The following is a 17,953-nucleotide window of genomic DNA, read 5'->3' on the forward strand; positions in this document are numbered from 1 at the left end:
TTTGGGTACCAGAAGGAGAGGGGTGAAATATTACTCAATAAGTTTTAGTTATCAAAAAAAAAGAAATGCATGGCTGTAGCTAACCACACACAAGTATCCCACTAGTCATCCTTTGTTGTTAATGATACTGAATATGTTCATGTTCCAAGATGTTTACAAAAACAATCATTACAAGGTCATCTCAAATGAATCTCTTAAGAGGCTTTTGAATAACAATGAAACAAATGTCATAACTACATCCAAAATTAGATCTTAAGTTCTGTTGCAAACACCAAATTAAAAAAAGAAACCAACCAACCTACCAACCTTGAAGTGGAGATGTACCAAATGAAAGAGTCTTTTGATCATAGATACAGTGGAAACGTTAATAAAAAATACACACGCGCAATAAGACCCGATGGTCATTTCTATATTTTGGGGTTTTTTATCGGGTTTTCAAATGGCCTCCCTGATTGGCCCAGCTGAAGTTTTTAAATGCAGTAAATATCTCATTTACACATCAATGACACAGTATGAGGAGTAATTGGGAGCGCAGTATCTTTACTCAAGGGTACTTAAACAAGGACTCTCCCAAGTTCTTCAAAGACTAACCACCCAGTTTCAGTGTTTCAGTGTGGACTTCCTGTTGAACACAGGACTACAAGGCATGTGCAAATAATGGTTGATGAGTGAGTTTGTACACACGCACCTCAGCTACTCTCTCCAGGAGCGGCTCAAGCCAGTGGTCATTACATTCACAGTGGGAGTCTAAGAAGGTGAGGACGGGCGCCGTGGCAGCATCTGCACCACGAACCCTCGAGCGCATCAGTCCTAAAAGAAGCTTTGGTTACAGAAACCTCATGCACAACAGAACGTCTCCATCCCGAGCCGTAGATATCAAAGCAAGAACAGCAACCAGAGGTTTGTCCTGAGATTAAAAAATGAAAATGTTCTTCTCTTCTTTTAATACCTTCTCTTCGGTCGTTTCGCAGCACGCGGACTTTCTCGATCTTGCCCAGCAGCGCTCCATCCTCTGCTGCAACAAATCCACAAAAAAGTTCTTTCACACACTGGAATCAGAGTACTTGTGTTTTTGTGTCAGGATGGGCATTTGGCAAGAATCATATAGCAGTTATGGGGAAAATTAAGCAATTTTTCAATTATTAAATCTTTTAAATATTTGTGTCAATGGGATGGGAGAAGCTCTTAATGTTCTATACTAGTTTCAATGCCAGTGTCGTACTGAGAGGTTTGCATGGATGTAGCGCAACTTCCCATAGCTGAGGTCATGTTGTTCTAGTTGAGTTAGGTGATACTAACTCATTAGTGTTTCTGCAAGTTGCAGCCAAGTAGTGCACACCAGTGGAACACGACACCAGAAAAGACAATGTTTCCACATGTTCAACAAAGCTCATCATTAGAGAGGACAAATTTGACTTTTTAGTTGCTTGGAAACAAATGGTAAAAATAATAATAATAAAATGCATCTGTGAGCACACCAAGTTTCTCCACCCATTACTTACCAGCTAGGCTGGGGAGAAGATCTACCAGTTTCAAGCGATGGCCGGAGTCCAACCGCGTGTCAAAGCCAAAAAGTAAGTGGTGCTCCAGTGTTAGCGCAGATTAGTGTTAGCCATTATTGTTAGCTTCTGATAAGCGGCACACAGTGTACACTCATAGAAAAGTGTTGTTTTGAATTGCTGCTTCCACAAGCGAAAACCTTTACCATGTTTGTGTACTTTGCAGTTTGAGCTTGCTTTTTTTTTTTTTTTTTTTTTTTTTTTAAGACTCTGCCTCATCAAATAGATAATCCATAACTCCAGCCCTAGTTATCATGGTAATGAATTCCATTTGTACACCCAGAATCAATTAATCAATTAATATTGTTATGCCCATTTTTTGTGTGCCTTGTGCTTGTAAGCAATACTCACGATTATCACTGTAGTCATCAACCAAGATGATCTCTTTGACCAAGTGAGCTGGACTTTTCTTCAAGACGCTGAAGCAAGAAGAAAGTGGGAATGACTAAATAAAACATTTAGATGTCAATACATTTGTTTACATGGAACGCTAACAAAAAGCATTTTTGTACCTGACAATGGTGCGCAGCAGAGCAGAGCGTGCTTCATTGTGGAAGGTGATGACCACGCTCGAAGCTGGCAGGTCTGACTTCCATTGCTTATGTCTGCAACTACACACACACACACACACACACACACACACGCAGTACATACAATGTGACAAATACATGGATGCAAACATTCCCCTTTCCTTTAAAGTAATAACAAAGGGGAAATGTGTCGTTGGACAAAACTAATAGAGTTCAGTGCGCCTTAAAACAAAGGTGAATGGACAACAGTTATGCTCTACTGCAGCTGGAATTGACTGGGTTTCACCAGAGACACATCTGAATTGCAGTCAGGAACATGAGACACTGAGGAGTAGCGACAAGACAGAAAAAATAGAGGACCATGACCTCATTAGCAAACACCTCTCACTACGTCTGACTCTACCACTACAAACATCCAATTTAAAATCTGCCATACACACCAGACAGCGTTTGATGTGGGTGAACAGTATTGAAAGCGAAGGTGCCGTAAATGGATTTTGTGTGTGCGTGTGTGTGTGATCCCTTGTGCCTTTTCCATCTGTGTCGCAGCATCATTGGCTTCAAACGAGTCAATATGTTACTAAATCTAAAATTAACATCCCCTCAATCACCATACAGGCAGAAAATACAATTTAGGTATGAGTCATTTATAAGAAACCTATAACGTCTTGTGATTGTGTGTTGAAAATATAAACGAATCTCTGGCCTGGGGAGACCCTGGCATCCTCTTTTTACCCTCTCACAGTCAAGAGCGCCGGCACGCTAGGCAAACTGACAAATCACTGCAAAATCAATAGGAGACACATCTGAGCTTTTATAGGAGCCTAATGGCTTTAGTTGGCCACGTTAGGTCAGTGCATCAGTGAGGCATGCCCGCTGTCACTCTGAAAACACTCTTCACGGTGTGTGTTTGTGTAGCCGGACTAAAAGTGCAAAAATAAAATCACTGATAAATAGTGGGAGTGTTGGCAGCAAACAGAAAGCACATAGTCTGTGTGTCTAATGGGCTATAAAAGCAAGATCAGCATCACTAGGAAAATGTTAACAAATGAAGCACAATGGGATGGCAAGGCAGAGAAGCAATAAAACAGATGCTAATCCTGTTGCTGTAATGGGATGACTTCAAGGAGAGCAATCCAACCAAATGGGTTTTGTCTCCAATTCGACAACAGAAGGAATGTGAAAAAAATTATGTATTTAAAGGTAAGAAGCACAACTGGCATCTGTCTTTAGAGCAAACTGAGGCAAGGCCAGGAAACAAAGAAAGTACATAGGTGTGTTTAATTTGAGACGACAATGGCACTTAGAGAGAAGACCTACGAACGATAATGACTGGTAGTGGTCAATTCCTCACTAAAAGATTTATGCTCCATTTAATACTGTACATACAAATTGTGGTATATGTGGTTACCTTTTTAATTTTTTTTTTAAAAGGGTTACAATGTCAGCCTCTGTGTGGAATTTGCATGTTCTCCTCATGCTTGTGTGGGTTTTCTCCAGTCACTACGGTTTTCTCCTACAATCCCCCCAAAATGGCTATTCGGTTAGCTGAATACTCCACATTGTCAGGTGTAAATGTGAGCGTGAATGGTTGTCTGTCTACAGTGGATATAAAAAGTCTACACATCCCTGTTTGAATGCTAAGACTTCTAAAGCCGTCAATGGCAGTAATTGTGTCAAGGTGATCTATAACCCTTACAACTCAATTGAACAAATGTTTTAATGGGCTGAAATATGTGCCAGCAGGAACTGAATTTAATAATTTATATTTAAATTTCTACACCTGAATAACAATTCATTTTTTTAAACCCCTAAATTCATTTGAAACAATGCTGTCTATATCGGTATGTGCTGAGTGCTGTTTCTACCCCTTGGTGTCAGTAAAGCCTAAGGCATATCTCTTTCTGACCTTAATGATGCATTCCACAAAGGTTAAGGAAAGGTGGTATAAAGGTTAAAGTACTGTAGCTGGTTAGAAGATTTGACTTTCCGGAGGGTCCCTATGTCACGTGCTCAAAAATGAAGGCGCAGATTGGCCGAAGAGGAGATCTGTGCATCGTCAATTGATTGCTATTCCTACAGTCCACCGATGTCTGTTACAGCTAATTTGAAATTGAATGTGTCGAACTGAATCTAAAATGATCAAACTGAATGTGAAAATATATCATTTGAATTCTCATTGCGGATAAAATAATCTTACCTTCACTTTTAAATTTATTGGACTTCAGTTGCAAACTAATAAATTCAATTTCAAATTATACTATACAGATTTTGTTTTGAAATGGTTTCAAATTAAACAATACAAAATCAGTTTTTTAATGCAATTGTTCAAGTTTAGATTCAAATTCAAATATAACATTTAAATTCAATTCCTGCTGGCACATATTTCAGCCTTTTGTCGTAATCCTTTTGAAAGAGGCAGTAAAAATAAACAACTGAAATAATGTGGTTGCACACGTTTGCACACCCCCTTATAATAGGGATTTGGCTGTTAAGAATGAACCAATCACATCCAAACATGTTAAATGAGTCAGCACACACCTGCTCCCATTTCAAGTGCCACTGACTAACCCAAAATAAAGTTAATATGTTCTAGTAAGGCTTTTCCTGACTTTTCCTGATTTGTCTGTGCTTTCTAGCAGAAACCTAAAAATGTTGTGCTAACACTGACTGGTTCATGGAGCAGTTCACAATTATTTCCACCTTGTCTAAGCCCCCAGTTACAGCTGGAGAAATGAAGCCCCAATGCATGTTGCTGCCACCACCATCACTGTAGGTATGGTGTTCTTTTGGTGACGAGAAATGTTGAGTTTGTGCCAAACATACCTTTTGGAATTATGACCAAAAAGTTCAACCTTGGTGTCACTGAATTGTAACACATTTTTCCAAATTAGATTTTGATATGGCCCGATGAAAGCAAGGTTGGACCTTTTGGCCATAATTCCAAAACCAATGTATGGCACAAACTACACAGCTCATCACCAAAACAAAAACATTCTGTACCTACAGTGAAGCAGGGTGGTGGAAGTATCATGCTTTGGAGCAATATCTCTTGAGTTAGACATGGTGCTTTAGACAAGGTGGAAGGGATTATGAAACATTTAAAATAGCAGTGTGAAACATTATATATTCACTGTATATGTGCCATGGGATTGACTGCAAACCAATCCAGGGTATAAAATCAGCTAAGGAAAGGCTCCAGCTCATCCGAGACCCTGAACAGGATAAGCAGTAGAAAATGGATGGACGAGCTGAAAAAGTCCAGAAAACAGAAGGATGTATGATATTCTCTACCGTTGTTGACAAAGTGCTGCTGACATGTAACTTTGGTTCACTTAAATTTATAGAGTGTGGTCCTAAACATGCTCCATATGAAAAATGCCTAAAACCGGTGTTGTTAATCGGTTCTTTATGAAAAAAATTCAATTTAAATGAGTCCACCCTATAATATTTGTATCCTGTCATTTGAGATCACAGGTGGAAGGAGTGGTCATTGTAGAGTGTGTCTGGGCTCTGTTGCGACTTCCTGATGTCATTTGACCAACCATTACAATAGAGGGTGTTTCCATCAGATCTTATCGTTGTAGAACAAATTAGTCAAACAGACATGCACAAAGACTTCCACACTGTACTTACACACAAAAAGTGTTCAGAGGTGAAATGCAGTGGCTTAACAAAACATTAGGTCTGTGTGTATTCATCAGTGACAATACGCACTGGTCATGTCTGGTATCGGGCACAGCTCTGTCCATACGGAGCTTATCACTCTCCACCTGATTGAACTTGTTTCTGGCATATGGGTCCTGACCTGGTCGAACCACTGTTGCTCCAACATACAGATCCTGGTCGAAGTCCTGCCAACGGACCTTACCTAAACACAGACAGACACAAACATTATGCAATAGGCAAATTGGCAAACTGCTCTGCTTTCTTGGCACTTTACAAAGACCATTTACAATGTTGGTTTACAGCTAATATTTTTTGTTCAGAAACAGGTATGGGCATAGTAACTGGTTGATTGATCGTTGAGAATTCTGGCCATTGTGTACAATTATTGTTGATTAAACATGTCTTGACACAGTGGAGAATAAATGGAGCACACGACTAAGCAACAACCAGCAGAGGCATTGTTGATTCAGTCTCAACTAAAATCCCAATTCCAATGAAGTTGGGACGTTGTGTTAAACATAAATAAAAACAGAATACAATGATTTGCAAATCATGTTCAGCCTATATTTAATTGAATACACTACAAAGACAAGATATTTAATGTTCAAACGGATAAACTTTATTGTACTGTATTTACTGTAGATATTGTCTCTCTAGAATACCTTGTTAGTCTGGAGATTTCATTGTACCCTGCACAGATTCAAGACACAACCTGTACCAGATGTAGCAAAGCTGCTCCAGAACATAACAGAGCCTCCTCCATGTTTCATAGTAGGGACAGTGTTCTTTTCTTGATATGCTTCATTTTTGTGTCTGTGAACATCAAGCTGTGCCTTGCCAAAAAGTTCCACTTTTGTCTCGTCTGTCCATAGAACATTCTCCCAGAAGCTTTGTGGCTTGTCAACATGGAGTTAGGCAAGTTCGAGTCTCGCTTTTTTATGATTTATTTTCAACAGTGGTGTCTTCCTTGGTCATCTCCCATGAAGCCCACTTTGCTTCAAACAATGACTGATGGTGCGATCGAACACTGATGTACCTTGACTTTGGATTTCATCTTTAATTTCTTTGGAGGTTGTTTTGGGCTCATTTGTTACCTTTCGTATTATCCGTTTCTTCAATTTGTCATCAGTTTTTTTCCCGCGACCATCTCAAGGGACGTTCGCTACAGTCCAGTGGGATCTTAAATTTCTGAACAATAGACTATATTGCCAAAATAATTCTTTCACCTGCCTTGACTCACATTTTTAAGTGAGATTCCATTCAAAATCCGTATGGTTTAAAGATCAGAGGACAAAGATGTTAAAATTTTTCTTGATAACTCTAGAACCCCTTTACAAACCAAATCTGCCATTGCGAAGTGATTATATAGCAGATATACAGCAGTTAAATCGATAAATATGATGCAGAATGCGTCTTCTGCTTTTTGCATCCAGCACCTTCCGTTCTTCAGCTCTATCAGGCACAGTGACGTCACACGAGCCAAGCAGCCTGTTCATTCGACATTGTGTGCTATTGTTTCATGCTGTTGTTCCCGTCCTTGTATATTTGTTGTCGCATGATTGAGCGATTGCACGATGGTTTATTGTGTGGCATTTCGTTGTACAAATGGTTCAGGCAGTGGCAAGACTTTTTTTTGGCTTTTCAAGTGAAAAAGGATTACGTGACCAGTGGTTAGGGAAACTCAATCGACGGGAAAAAGCGTGGTCAGCTAAGGGTGCATAGCAAGCATTCCAAACTCTGTTCTGATCACTTTGAACTGGCCTGTTTTAAGAAAGACTTAGCTGAAAGCATTGGATACAGAGGAAGAGGCTGAAATCAGCTGCGGTGCCAACGATTTTTCCTACGGTCATCGGGACCTCAACCGCCAGCAAGAGAACTAAATCTTGAAGCCGCGACGATGCGGCGCAGTCAAGAGGTGAGTATTTCCTTGTAGATACAGTGGGTACGGAAACTATTCAGACCCCCTTAAATTTTTCACTCTTTATTATATTGCAGCCATTTGCTAAAATCATTTATTTTTTTCCTCATTAATGTACACACAGCACCCCATATTGACAGAAAAAAAATATTTTTTTTTGCAGATTGATTAAAAAAGAAAAACTGAAATATCACACAGCCAGAAATATTCAGACCCTTTGGTGTGACACTCGTATTTAATTCGGGTGCTGTCCATTTCTTCTGATCATCCTTGAGATGGTTCTACACCTTCATTCGAGTCCAGCTGTGTTTGATTATTCTGATTGGACTTGATTAGGAAAGCCCCACACCTGTCTGTATAAGCAAATGAGAATCATGAGGTCAAAGGAACTGCCTGAAGAGCTCAGAGACAGAATTGTTGCAAGGCACAGATCTGGCTAAGGTTACAAAAACAATTCAGCTGCACTTAAGGTTCCCTAAGAGTACAGCGGCCTCCATAATCCTTAAATGGAAGATGTTTGAGACGACCAGAACCCTTCCTAGAGCTGGCCGTTCGGCCAAACTGAGCAATCGGGGGAGAAGAGCCTTGGTGAGAGAGGGAAAGAAGAACCCAAAGATCACTGTGGCTCAGCTCCAGAGATGCAGTCGGGAGATGGGAGAAAGTTCTAGAAAATCAACCATCACTGTAGCCCTCCACCAGTTGGGACTTTATGGCAGAGTGGCCCGAAGGAAGCCTCTCCTCAGTGCAAGGCACATGAAAGCCTGCATGGAGTTTGCTTAAAACAAAACAAAAAAAGAAAAACACCTAAAGGACTCCAAGATGGTGAGAAATAAGATTCTCTGGTCTGATAAGACCGAGGTGGAACTTTATGGCCTTAATTCTAAGCGGTATGTGTGGAGAAAACCAGGCACTGCTCATCAACTGTCCAATACAGTCCCAACAGTGAAGCATGGTGGTGGCAGGATCATGCTGTGGGGGTGTTTTTCAGTTGCAGGGACAGGACTTGTGGTAGAACACTGAAACTACAAATAGACCGCACTAAGAGGGCCACCAGCCACCCGAGTGCACATCCAGCTTCTGTTGTCCTTGGGATTTGTGCCCACTGGAACATTTTAGCGGGAGACTGGAGACATGTGTGACATTTTGCAACCAACCCTAAGCTGAATAATTTCAGCAGTGTTGGATGTAATTATTTTCCTGGCCCCAATTTACATTCAGTTCCCATGCAGACATCACCAACAAGATGAAATAAAACAAGGGTTTCCCCAAACGTATAGTTGGAGCCATAGATTGCACCCACATTTCAATTAAAGCACCATCACACAACGAATTCAGCTTTGTGAACAGGAAAATTAATGCACAAATAATCTAAATAATCATGTTTACTAATCGTGATTTCAACGTCAGTCAAAATAATCGTGATTATTAATTGTTTCCATATTCGTCAAGCCCTAACATAAGGTAAAAAAGCCATATGGTTGTTTTAGATGTACAGCCCCTAAAAAGTTAAAGTTGGGACGTTGTGTTAAACAAATAAAAACAGAATACAATGATTTGCAAATCGTGTTCAACCTATATCTAATTGAATACACTACAAAGACACAATATTTAACGTTCAAACTGATAAACTTTATTTTTAGCAAATAATCATCAACTTAGAATTTTATGGCTGCAACACGTTCCAAAAAAGCTGGGACAGGGTCATGTTTACCACTGTGTTACATCACCTTTTCTTTTAACAACATTCAATAAACGTTTGGGAACTGAGGACACTAATTGTTGAAGCTTTGTAGGTGGAATTCTTTCCCATTCTTGCTTGATTTACAGCTTCAGCTGTTCAACAGTCCGGAGTCTCTGTTGTCGTATTTTACGCTTCGTAATGCGTCACACATTTTCAATGGGCGACAGGTCTGGACTGCAACCAGGCCAGTCTAGTACCCGCGCTCTTTTACTACGAAGCCACACTGTTGTAACACGTGCAGAATGTGGTTTGGCATTGTCTTGCTGAAATAAGCAGGGGCGTCCATGAAAAAGATGTTGCTTGGATGGCAGCATGTGTTTCTCCAAAACCTGTATGTACCTTTCAGCATTAATGGTGCCTTCACAGATGTGTAAGTTACCCATGCCATTGGCACTAACACAGCCCCATACCATCACAGATGCTGGCTTTTGAACTTTGCCTCCATAACAGTCCAGATGGTTCTTTTCCTCTTTGGCCCGTAGGACACGAAATCCACAATTTCCAAAAATAATTTGAAATGTGGACTTGTAAGACCACAGAACACTTTTCCACTTTGCATCAGTCCATCTTAGATGAGCTCTGGCCTAGAGAAGCCGGTGGCGTTTCTGGGTGTTGTTGTTAAATGGCTTTTGCTTTGCATAGTTGAGTTTCAAGAAGCACTTACGAATGTAGCGCCGAATTGTATTTACTGACATTGGTTTTCTGAAGTGTTCCTGAGCCCATGTGGTGATACCCTTTACACAGTGCACGGTGGGCGATTGGTTAGCACATCTGCGTCACAGTTCTGAGGACCGGGGTTCAAATCCCGGCCCCGCCTGTGTGGAGTTTGCATGTTCTCCCCATGCCTGCATGGGTTTTCTCCGAGCACTCCAGTTTCCTCTCACATCCCAAAAACATGCATGGTAGGTTGATTGTAAACTCTGAATTGCCCTTAGGTGTGAATGTGAGCGGGAATGGTTGTTTGTTTCTATGTGCCCTGCAATTGGCTGGCGACCGGTTCAGGGTGTACTCCACCTCCAGCCTGAAGATAGCTGGGATAGGGTCCAGCAGCCCGCGACCCTAGTGAGGATAAGCGGTAAAATAAAATGGATGGGTGGATGGTTTTCTATTGTGTTCCTGAGCCCATGTGGCGATATCCTTTACACATTGATGTCGGTTTTTGATGCAGTGCCGCCTGATGGATCGAAGGTCACAGGCATTCAATGTTGGTTTACGGCCTTGCCGCTTACATGCAGCGATTTCTCCAGATTCTCTGAACCTTTTGATGATATTTTGGACCGTAGATGATGAAATCCCTAAATTCCTTGCAATTGTACGTTGAGGAACATTGTCCTTAAACTGTTCGACTATTTCTCACGCACTTGTTCACAAAGAGGTGAATCTCGCCCCATCTTTCCCTGTGAATGACTGAGCAATTCAGGGAAGCTCCTTTTATACCCAATCATGTCACCCACCTGTTCCCAATTAGCCTGTTCACCTGTGGGATGTTCCAAACAGGTGTTTGATGAGCATTCCTCAACTTTCTTAGTCTTTTTTGACACCTGTCCCAGCTTTTTTGGAACGTGTTGCAGCCATAAAATTCCAAGTTAATGATTATTTGCTAAAAACAATAAAGTTTATCCTTTTGAACATTAAATATCTTGTCTTTGTCGTGTATTCAATTAAATATAGGTTGAACATGATTTGCAAATCATTGTATTCTCTTTTTATTTATGTTTAACACAACGTCCCAACTTCATTGGAATTGGGGTTGTAGTTGATGGCTTGAAGAACAACTTTATTCCTCCTAATATAACAATAACATGGAAGCAAGAGTGGAAACAGTAGTTCTGAGTTTTCTGAGGTTTATTTGTAAAGGAAAAAAAACTATGTCTGACTTTTAAAGTCAGAGTAATTTTAAATCCCACTTCGTAGACAAACACATGTCCAATAAATTTCACATTTCCGAAGTCATTAAAGCCTTCAAAGAGTCTGAACCTATACAAATGTGTCTTGGCTAGAATGGGGATTATACGTCAGTTGGAGTATAAAATGCAGGCAGTAGTGTTGGTGCAAGTACACTTTACAGCTGTCTGGGAAGAAAGCTGCTGAGCTACCGTGAACTATTTCCTACTTATAAAATGGGAAAAAAACCAACAACATTGTCCAATAAAGTGTGAGCTGAGAAACCTGCAAACAATCAAAAGGACGTTGCCCTAGTTACCAAGACTGCTAAACAGAGAAAATCCCTTGATTTCCCAGTTAATCATTACCACTGGGACACACTCTAACAAGACCACAGTTAATTAGTTGGATGCGATTGCAATGGTAATGACTTGTGTTAAGCGTATGGCAGCATGAGATAATAACTATCTGTCAGCGGAGGTGAGCGCATGCAATGACAGACAGAGACAGACAGAGAAGGGAAGCCTGACGAGGATGAGAGGTGACAACCGAAACGTGCATGCGTCTGCCTTGACAGTGTGTGAATGTGTTTTGCATGTTAATTAGCTCGCAGTGATCATCAGCCTGTGAAGAAAGCGACGCCTTTGAGACATGGCAGCGTGATGTCCTAGTTGATATCGGTCGCGGCTCCATGGCAGCCAGTCATTAATTTTTCAAAAGATGAATTATTTTCTTTTCTCAAATATTTTCAGTTTCTTCCATCTTTATCTCCACCTGGATAGATGTCTTTTTTTTATCTCCTGTTTCCACCAAGCGGTAGGTACAGTTTGGGTCAGCACATCACCAAACAAAAATGTCTCAAAAAGTATATACAGTACACTGAAGTAATGATAATATTGTCTCAATTTACTCACAAATTGAAGTGCAAAATCTGGACCCGTTTAGTAACTTAAAGCTGATATACTCGCAGGTAGCCATTAATTATTTAGTTGCATGAATAGCAAGAGGTGTTAATTGTAATTAATTAATTGTACCTTCTTCCATCTTGTCCAAGAGCATGTAATTGTTTTTCGGGTCACTATACATTGCTGGCACAGACAGATGAACAAAGATATCGTTGCTGTGGGGCAGAACCTCGTATGTCCAAATACAGCCAATTTCATATTTGTTCACTAATCAATACTATTGGTCTGTCCACATGTCGACTGATATTTTTAAGCCTTATTAATGAAATTAAATTATTCAAAATAGCTTGAGGACAGATCTAACTCTCTTGAATGCTCAACTGTCTTGAGAGGCGTTGTCAAACTACACCCCTTCCCTAACTCAGCGGGAGCAGTGCGGCATTTTCTCAACTCAAGATTCAAAGTCTAGATTGAAAATAGTTACGTTACATACATTTGAGTAAGCCTGTTTTGTTAAATATTTATTGTTGTAATTGCTTCAGTGCAGAAGGAACTGGTCAGCCATGAAGGTAAGTGCATGCAGATTAACTATTCGCCTATTAAACTCATCCGTTAGTGAGTTTTATCATGGCTGTGAGACCTTTGAAAAGGAAGTTTGGTAACCACAGTGGTGTACTTTTGTGATTTATTTAACGCTTTATGACTGGTCGGTGGGTAGGAATGACTGCAGACTTTGATGTAGACGATTCGTGCCTGGCAACGTATTCTACCATTTTAACCAATGACAGCAATAAATTACTGGGGTTTCTTTGGCATATTCAATTTGCGATTGAACATGGTTTTGGGGAGGTGTTGTGTTGATGTTGGCGTGCAACAGTATATGATAATATATGAGGTATAGTACCAACTTGAACGATGTAATGTTTGGTAAGTAAAGCAAGATGGTGGTCTTTTTTCTTTTTTCCCCCCTGAAAGGTAGGCACACCTGATGACCTTTAATGGCACACTGTTCTGCCTCCACACAGTGGTTGGGAAACACTGCAATAGAGAGCACTTCTTGGTCACATACCAAGAAAAATAGAACACAAAGTGCTGCATACCCTCCATTATTCACATTGATGACATTTTATGCGTTTCCATTATTAAACTAGAATTGAACTCAGTTGACTGCAGGCCTTCGCCAAAGTTAAACTGTTACCAAAAGTGGGCAAGTCCAGTGCCATATTTGGGTTTGTGTTACCACAATATGGCAAGTGGCAGTTGCTGCTATTAGCTGTGTGCACTGTGACAAGAATGAGGCACTACATACAATGACTGAACCTTAAGGCTTCTTCATACTAGCGCGGGCGGCAACCGCGCTGCGGCTATCCCGTGCGCAGTTTGCCTTTATACCCGAGCGCAAACCATGGGTGGTATTTTGAAAATGTGCTGCAGTTATCCGGTCAGGGGTGTCGCTACGGCTGGTATTGGCTAGGACGCCACAGGGTGGAGTTTCCTCTGCATTTTTTGACCATTTCCGGTAGCCGTTTTTACTTTAATTTCCGTAACAAGGAACAAAGCAACAACAATGGCGACCGTGGAACAGTGTCTGCTAGAACAAATGGACCTTGATGACCAGTGATACGTTTAATTATGCTGCAAAATCGATCAAGAAGGCGGCGGCGTAGGTGGTATGTGGAACCGAGAGGAACGGTGAGTACGTCATCACAGCATGTGACTAAAACGGACTAATCACGAGAGATGATCGCCGCGGCATTCTAGGAGCAGGAACAATTTTTCCCGTGTGCACGTCAAGTGACGCAGAGGGGCCGCGTGGCACTATGCGTCGGTCACGTGATGCAATGCGGGCGTTGACGCCCTGCGCAAGCGCGGGAGTATAAAGAGGCCTTAACTGTTAAAAGCTACACAAAAGGCGAAGGTGACTGCAGAGTATAATTTTTTTTATTCTAGGGCGGAAGGAAGCTTTGTTTCCATTGTGATTAAAATCCCGCCCGAAGATAGCTGGGATAGGGTCCAGCAGACCGCGACCCTAGTGACGATAAGCGGTAAAAGAAAATGGATGGATGGTTTTCCATAGTGTTCCTGAGCCCATGTGGTGATATCCTTTACACATTGATGTCGGTTTTTGTGCAGTGCCGCCTGAGGGATCGAAGGTCATGGGCATTCAATGGTGGTTTACGGCCTTGCCGCTTACATGCAGTGATTTCTCCAGATTCTCTGCACCTTTTGATGATATTATGGATCGTAGATGATGAAATCCCTAAATTCCTTCCAATTGTACGTTGAGGAACATTGTCCTTAAGCTGTTCGACTATTTCTCACGCACTTGTTCACAAAGAGGTGAATCTCGCCCCTTTCTTTCCCTGTGAATGACTGAGCAATTCAGGGAAGCTCCTTTTATACCCAATCATGTCACCCACCTGTTCCCAGTTAGCCTGTTCACCTGTGGGACGTCATCGATCGGCTCCGCACAAGACATTTAACTCCGCATCTTCGTCGCGTATGAATCTAAAAGCCTTGTCACGTGTCTTGTTGCGCAGTACTGTAACTATCTGACGGCCAATAAAGTTTTTTCAATCTTGTCGGTGAAAAAACACATCGTCGGTGTGGGACTATTTTGCTGCGTCTCAGACAAACAGTTATTTGCAGTCTGTGCACAACTGAAGTACGTCGTGGGGAACGTCATCTAAATGCTTTAACAACAAATTTAATCGAGCACCTGAAGAATGTACACGAGGAGCAAGCTGCGTTCAAGCAACGCAGCGTGGAGGGGAAAAAAACCAAAAACAAACAAAAGTCAAACGGACTTGAACTCTGGACAACACCCGTCCATATAGCTGGGACAGTGAGAAAGTTAGAGTAAGCATGTCATTAACAGTATTTATTAAAGTAATTTAATTGCAATAAAGTAATTTAATTACAGTAAGTTAGCACCCATTATTTCTGTCATGTAATGTTTATTTGACAGTGGCCAATCCTTGAATGCCCCCTAGAGGAATGCTAGAGAATAATTTGAGCTGGGACGGGCTCCAGCACGCCCGCAACCCTTGTGAGGATAAGCAATACAGAAAATGGATGGATGGATGGATACATTGCTGCATCTTGTGATCGGATTGGTGATCGATTATCGTTTTTCTGATCGTGTAAAGCCTAATCAAGAGTAAGATGGCAAGATGCCAGTGTCTTCATTGTGTGAATGACTTAACATCCGTCCATGGCAACATGTGAATACATGAAATTATAAAAGGAACTTGAGTAGCTTGAAGGTAAAAGGCACCAAATTAATACATTAACTGTTCCTTCTCTTTGTTCATTGTTTGTTACCATCCCAACTACATACCCTCGTGCAAACACGAGCCAGATAAGGTTTTAACGTTTTAAACTGAATTATGGCGTACTGAACTGTAATGTACTTAATATACTGCTTCTACAGAGCCTCTTTCAGAGCTACTTGATTAAATGTCCACAGCCTCTACCACCGTATTTCGCATTCATGTGAAATGAATAAGAAAAAAACTCTCTGAGGCCATCTTTTCGAGGGCATCCCCTATGGACCTGGCTTGTGGTTTGCATGTTTGGACTTTTTCCACTGGTGAATAATGGACAGTTTGAACAGTCTGCACTTCTTTCCTGTGGCCTCTTGCTCACTGAGCTCTTTCCACCCTTTGCCTCTTCTGACTGTCTGTTTGTGTTGGCTGCGGTATTTTCTGGAAATCCCACAATGCTGTGGTGTTGTCATACTGATGGTGCATGGCAGACAGGACTCCCCTGTGTAACTATTCCAAAGGAATCCATTGGAACCCCAACCCACTCAATCCACCCCCTCTCAGCAAACCATTTTGTGCACACGTGTCTTTAGATTCACTCCCAGAAAAAGATGAGCTCAATTTGTCTTTTCAATGTCTTTTAGGTTACTAAAAGTGTGACTATATCAGTTCAACAATTGAAAATTAAAAATACTGTCTAAATTTACGGTGAAACAAAAAACGGCAACATGAAAAATCATATTATTAGTTATTTTTGTTGTTTGTTTGTCGAGATGGTTGACTGAGAAACTAAGAAAATTGTTTGTCCTTTGCTTAAGGCAATTGCTAGTGACTTAATAAATCCATGTGGAGTCGATAAAAGGCAGAATGCATTTTTTTAAAGCAGCAGGGGACTCCATTTGTTTGAAAGCTGTTCAAATTTTCAATTTAAAGTAATTTATTTGAACTCAAAATCTATTACGTTTCACCCTTTGATTTTTAAAAAGGGTGGTAAATGGTCACCAAGATCACCTACACATGCTAATTGCGCTCTATGCTTTCCAATTATTATTTTTTGACTTATACTTTGTAACACATTTTATTCCACCTCTGTCCACTTTTCCTCTCGTACTTAAAAGATCTTGGGGAATATTAGTGGTAGTGTTATGCTGAACTGTCACGGTGATAAATAAAGTAACTAAAGTTAAAATGCCCCCCACTTCTGCAGTCAAATTGGGCTCCATTTCCACTCATGGATCAATCAGATGCAAGCACTTCAGCTTTTCATGAGTCACAGGGACTTTGTGGGAGGGAGGGGCGACGGTTCCGAGCAAGGCTCCGGACAAGAGCTGCATGACAAGTCGCTCAGCTATGGCTTTTTAATCTGCTCTGCTTTTGGATTCGGATGTTGTTTCTGGAAACAGTGGGTGGAGATGCATAGTTGGGTTGGTGGACATGTTGCAATGTAATTTCAAACCATCACACTGCCGAGTGCATGGGAGTGTCTTTTCTGTTTCTAGTTGGTAAAATTTATGAAGGTCAAAGAGGCTGGGAAACATGTAACACTGATCAAGAACCCTTTGAATATTTGACCACATTAAAAGACCAGGAAATGCTTTGCTTTGTGAAAACACTTGGAGGTACATATACTTTCTAGACACAGCTGGAATGCATCTGTCTTGCAGTTTCTTTGGTAAAACAACAACTACAACCCCCAACGACTGGATGTAGATAGATAAAGCAGACCCCCCCCCCCCCCCCCCCTTGTAGCCTGATTTTACTACTAAAGAAAATACGGCTACGTGCCAGTCAAGTTGCTGAATTTATGCGCTACAGCCTCTGTTGGGAATATTGTGGAGGGACTTTTAAAAGTGAGTGGTTTTGTTTTTTTAATTGTTATATTCATTCATAGTGTATATATTCTATTAGTATGGACATATTGGCAGCAAATTATCTTGGGGAGAGGACTGTTATCTAACGGCTGAAACTTTTAGGTACATTGGCAAATTTAGGACCCCCCCATGACCTTCATGATGTAACCTGAGGGCCCACACTGTGCTTGAAACAAAGCCAGCTGGCTATCCTCAGTTTGAGTCAAAGAAATGTCACTCTAGGATTCTTTTAAAGACAACATGACACTTCCTGGATGCCTGCACATACTGTACAACATGTTACACTGGTGAACTTTTTAGATTGTAGTAAAAACAATTCTTTAAAAACGATGTCTGGACAAGATGAATGAGAAAATTGCAGGAGGTAGTAATGTCCCCATGGGGAGGTTATCTGCAGACTGAGGTGTGTGTGATAATATTTGGAAATGAGAAAAATAGTGGAATAAGTTGGCATATGATTATGCAGAGCCACTAGAATCTATATAAGACATAACATTTTCTGTTGTGATTGCTACGCTTAAATGTTATCTGTAGCATTAGCACTGTGATCCATACAAGTCTACTAATAATTAGACCAATTTATGGAGCACTGGAATGTTGTGTTTGTATG

General features: G+C 40.9%; 1 protein-coding gene across 2 annotated transcripts in view; it reads right to left on the bottom strand.

Annotated features, from left to right (window-relative positions):
* Nucleotides 1–17,953, bottom strand: part of galnt2 (UDP-N-acetyl-alpha-D-galactosamine:polypeptide N-acetylgalactosaminyltransferase 2) — a 90,992-nt gene that overhangs the window by 23,836 nt on the left and 49,203 nt on the right. For both annotated transcript variants that reach the window (XM_061765915.1, XM_061765913.1), the window contains exons 3-7: nucleotides 5,807–5,960; nucleotides 2,072–2,170; nucleotides 1,911–1,978; nucleotides 950–1,015; nucleotides 689–810 (exon numbers count right to left, since the gene is read on the bottom strand). In XM_061765915.1, coding sequence (XP_061621899.1) covers nucleotides 689–810; nucleotides 950–1,015; nucleotides 1,911–1,978; nucleotides 2,072–2,170; nucleotides 5,807–5,960 — 509 coding nt within the window. The remainder of the gene's footprint in view (nucleotides 1–688; nucleotides 811–949; nucleotides 1,016–1,910; nucleotides 1,979–2,071; nucleotides 2,171–5,806; nucleotides 5,961–17,953) is intronic.

Source organism: Phyllopteryx taeniolatus, chromosome 2, assembly GCF_024500385.1.
Source record: "Phyllopteryx taeniolatus isolate TA_2022b chromosome 2, UOR_Ptae_1.2, whole genome shotgun sequence".
Classification (NCBI taxonomy): Eukaryota; Metazoa; Chordata; class Actinopteri; order Syngnathiformes; family Syngnathidae; genus Phyllopteryx; species Phyllopteryx taeniolatus.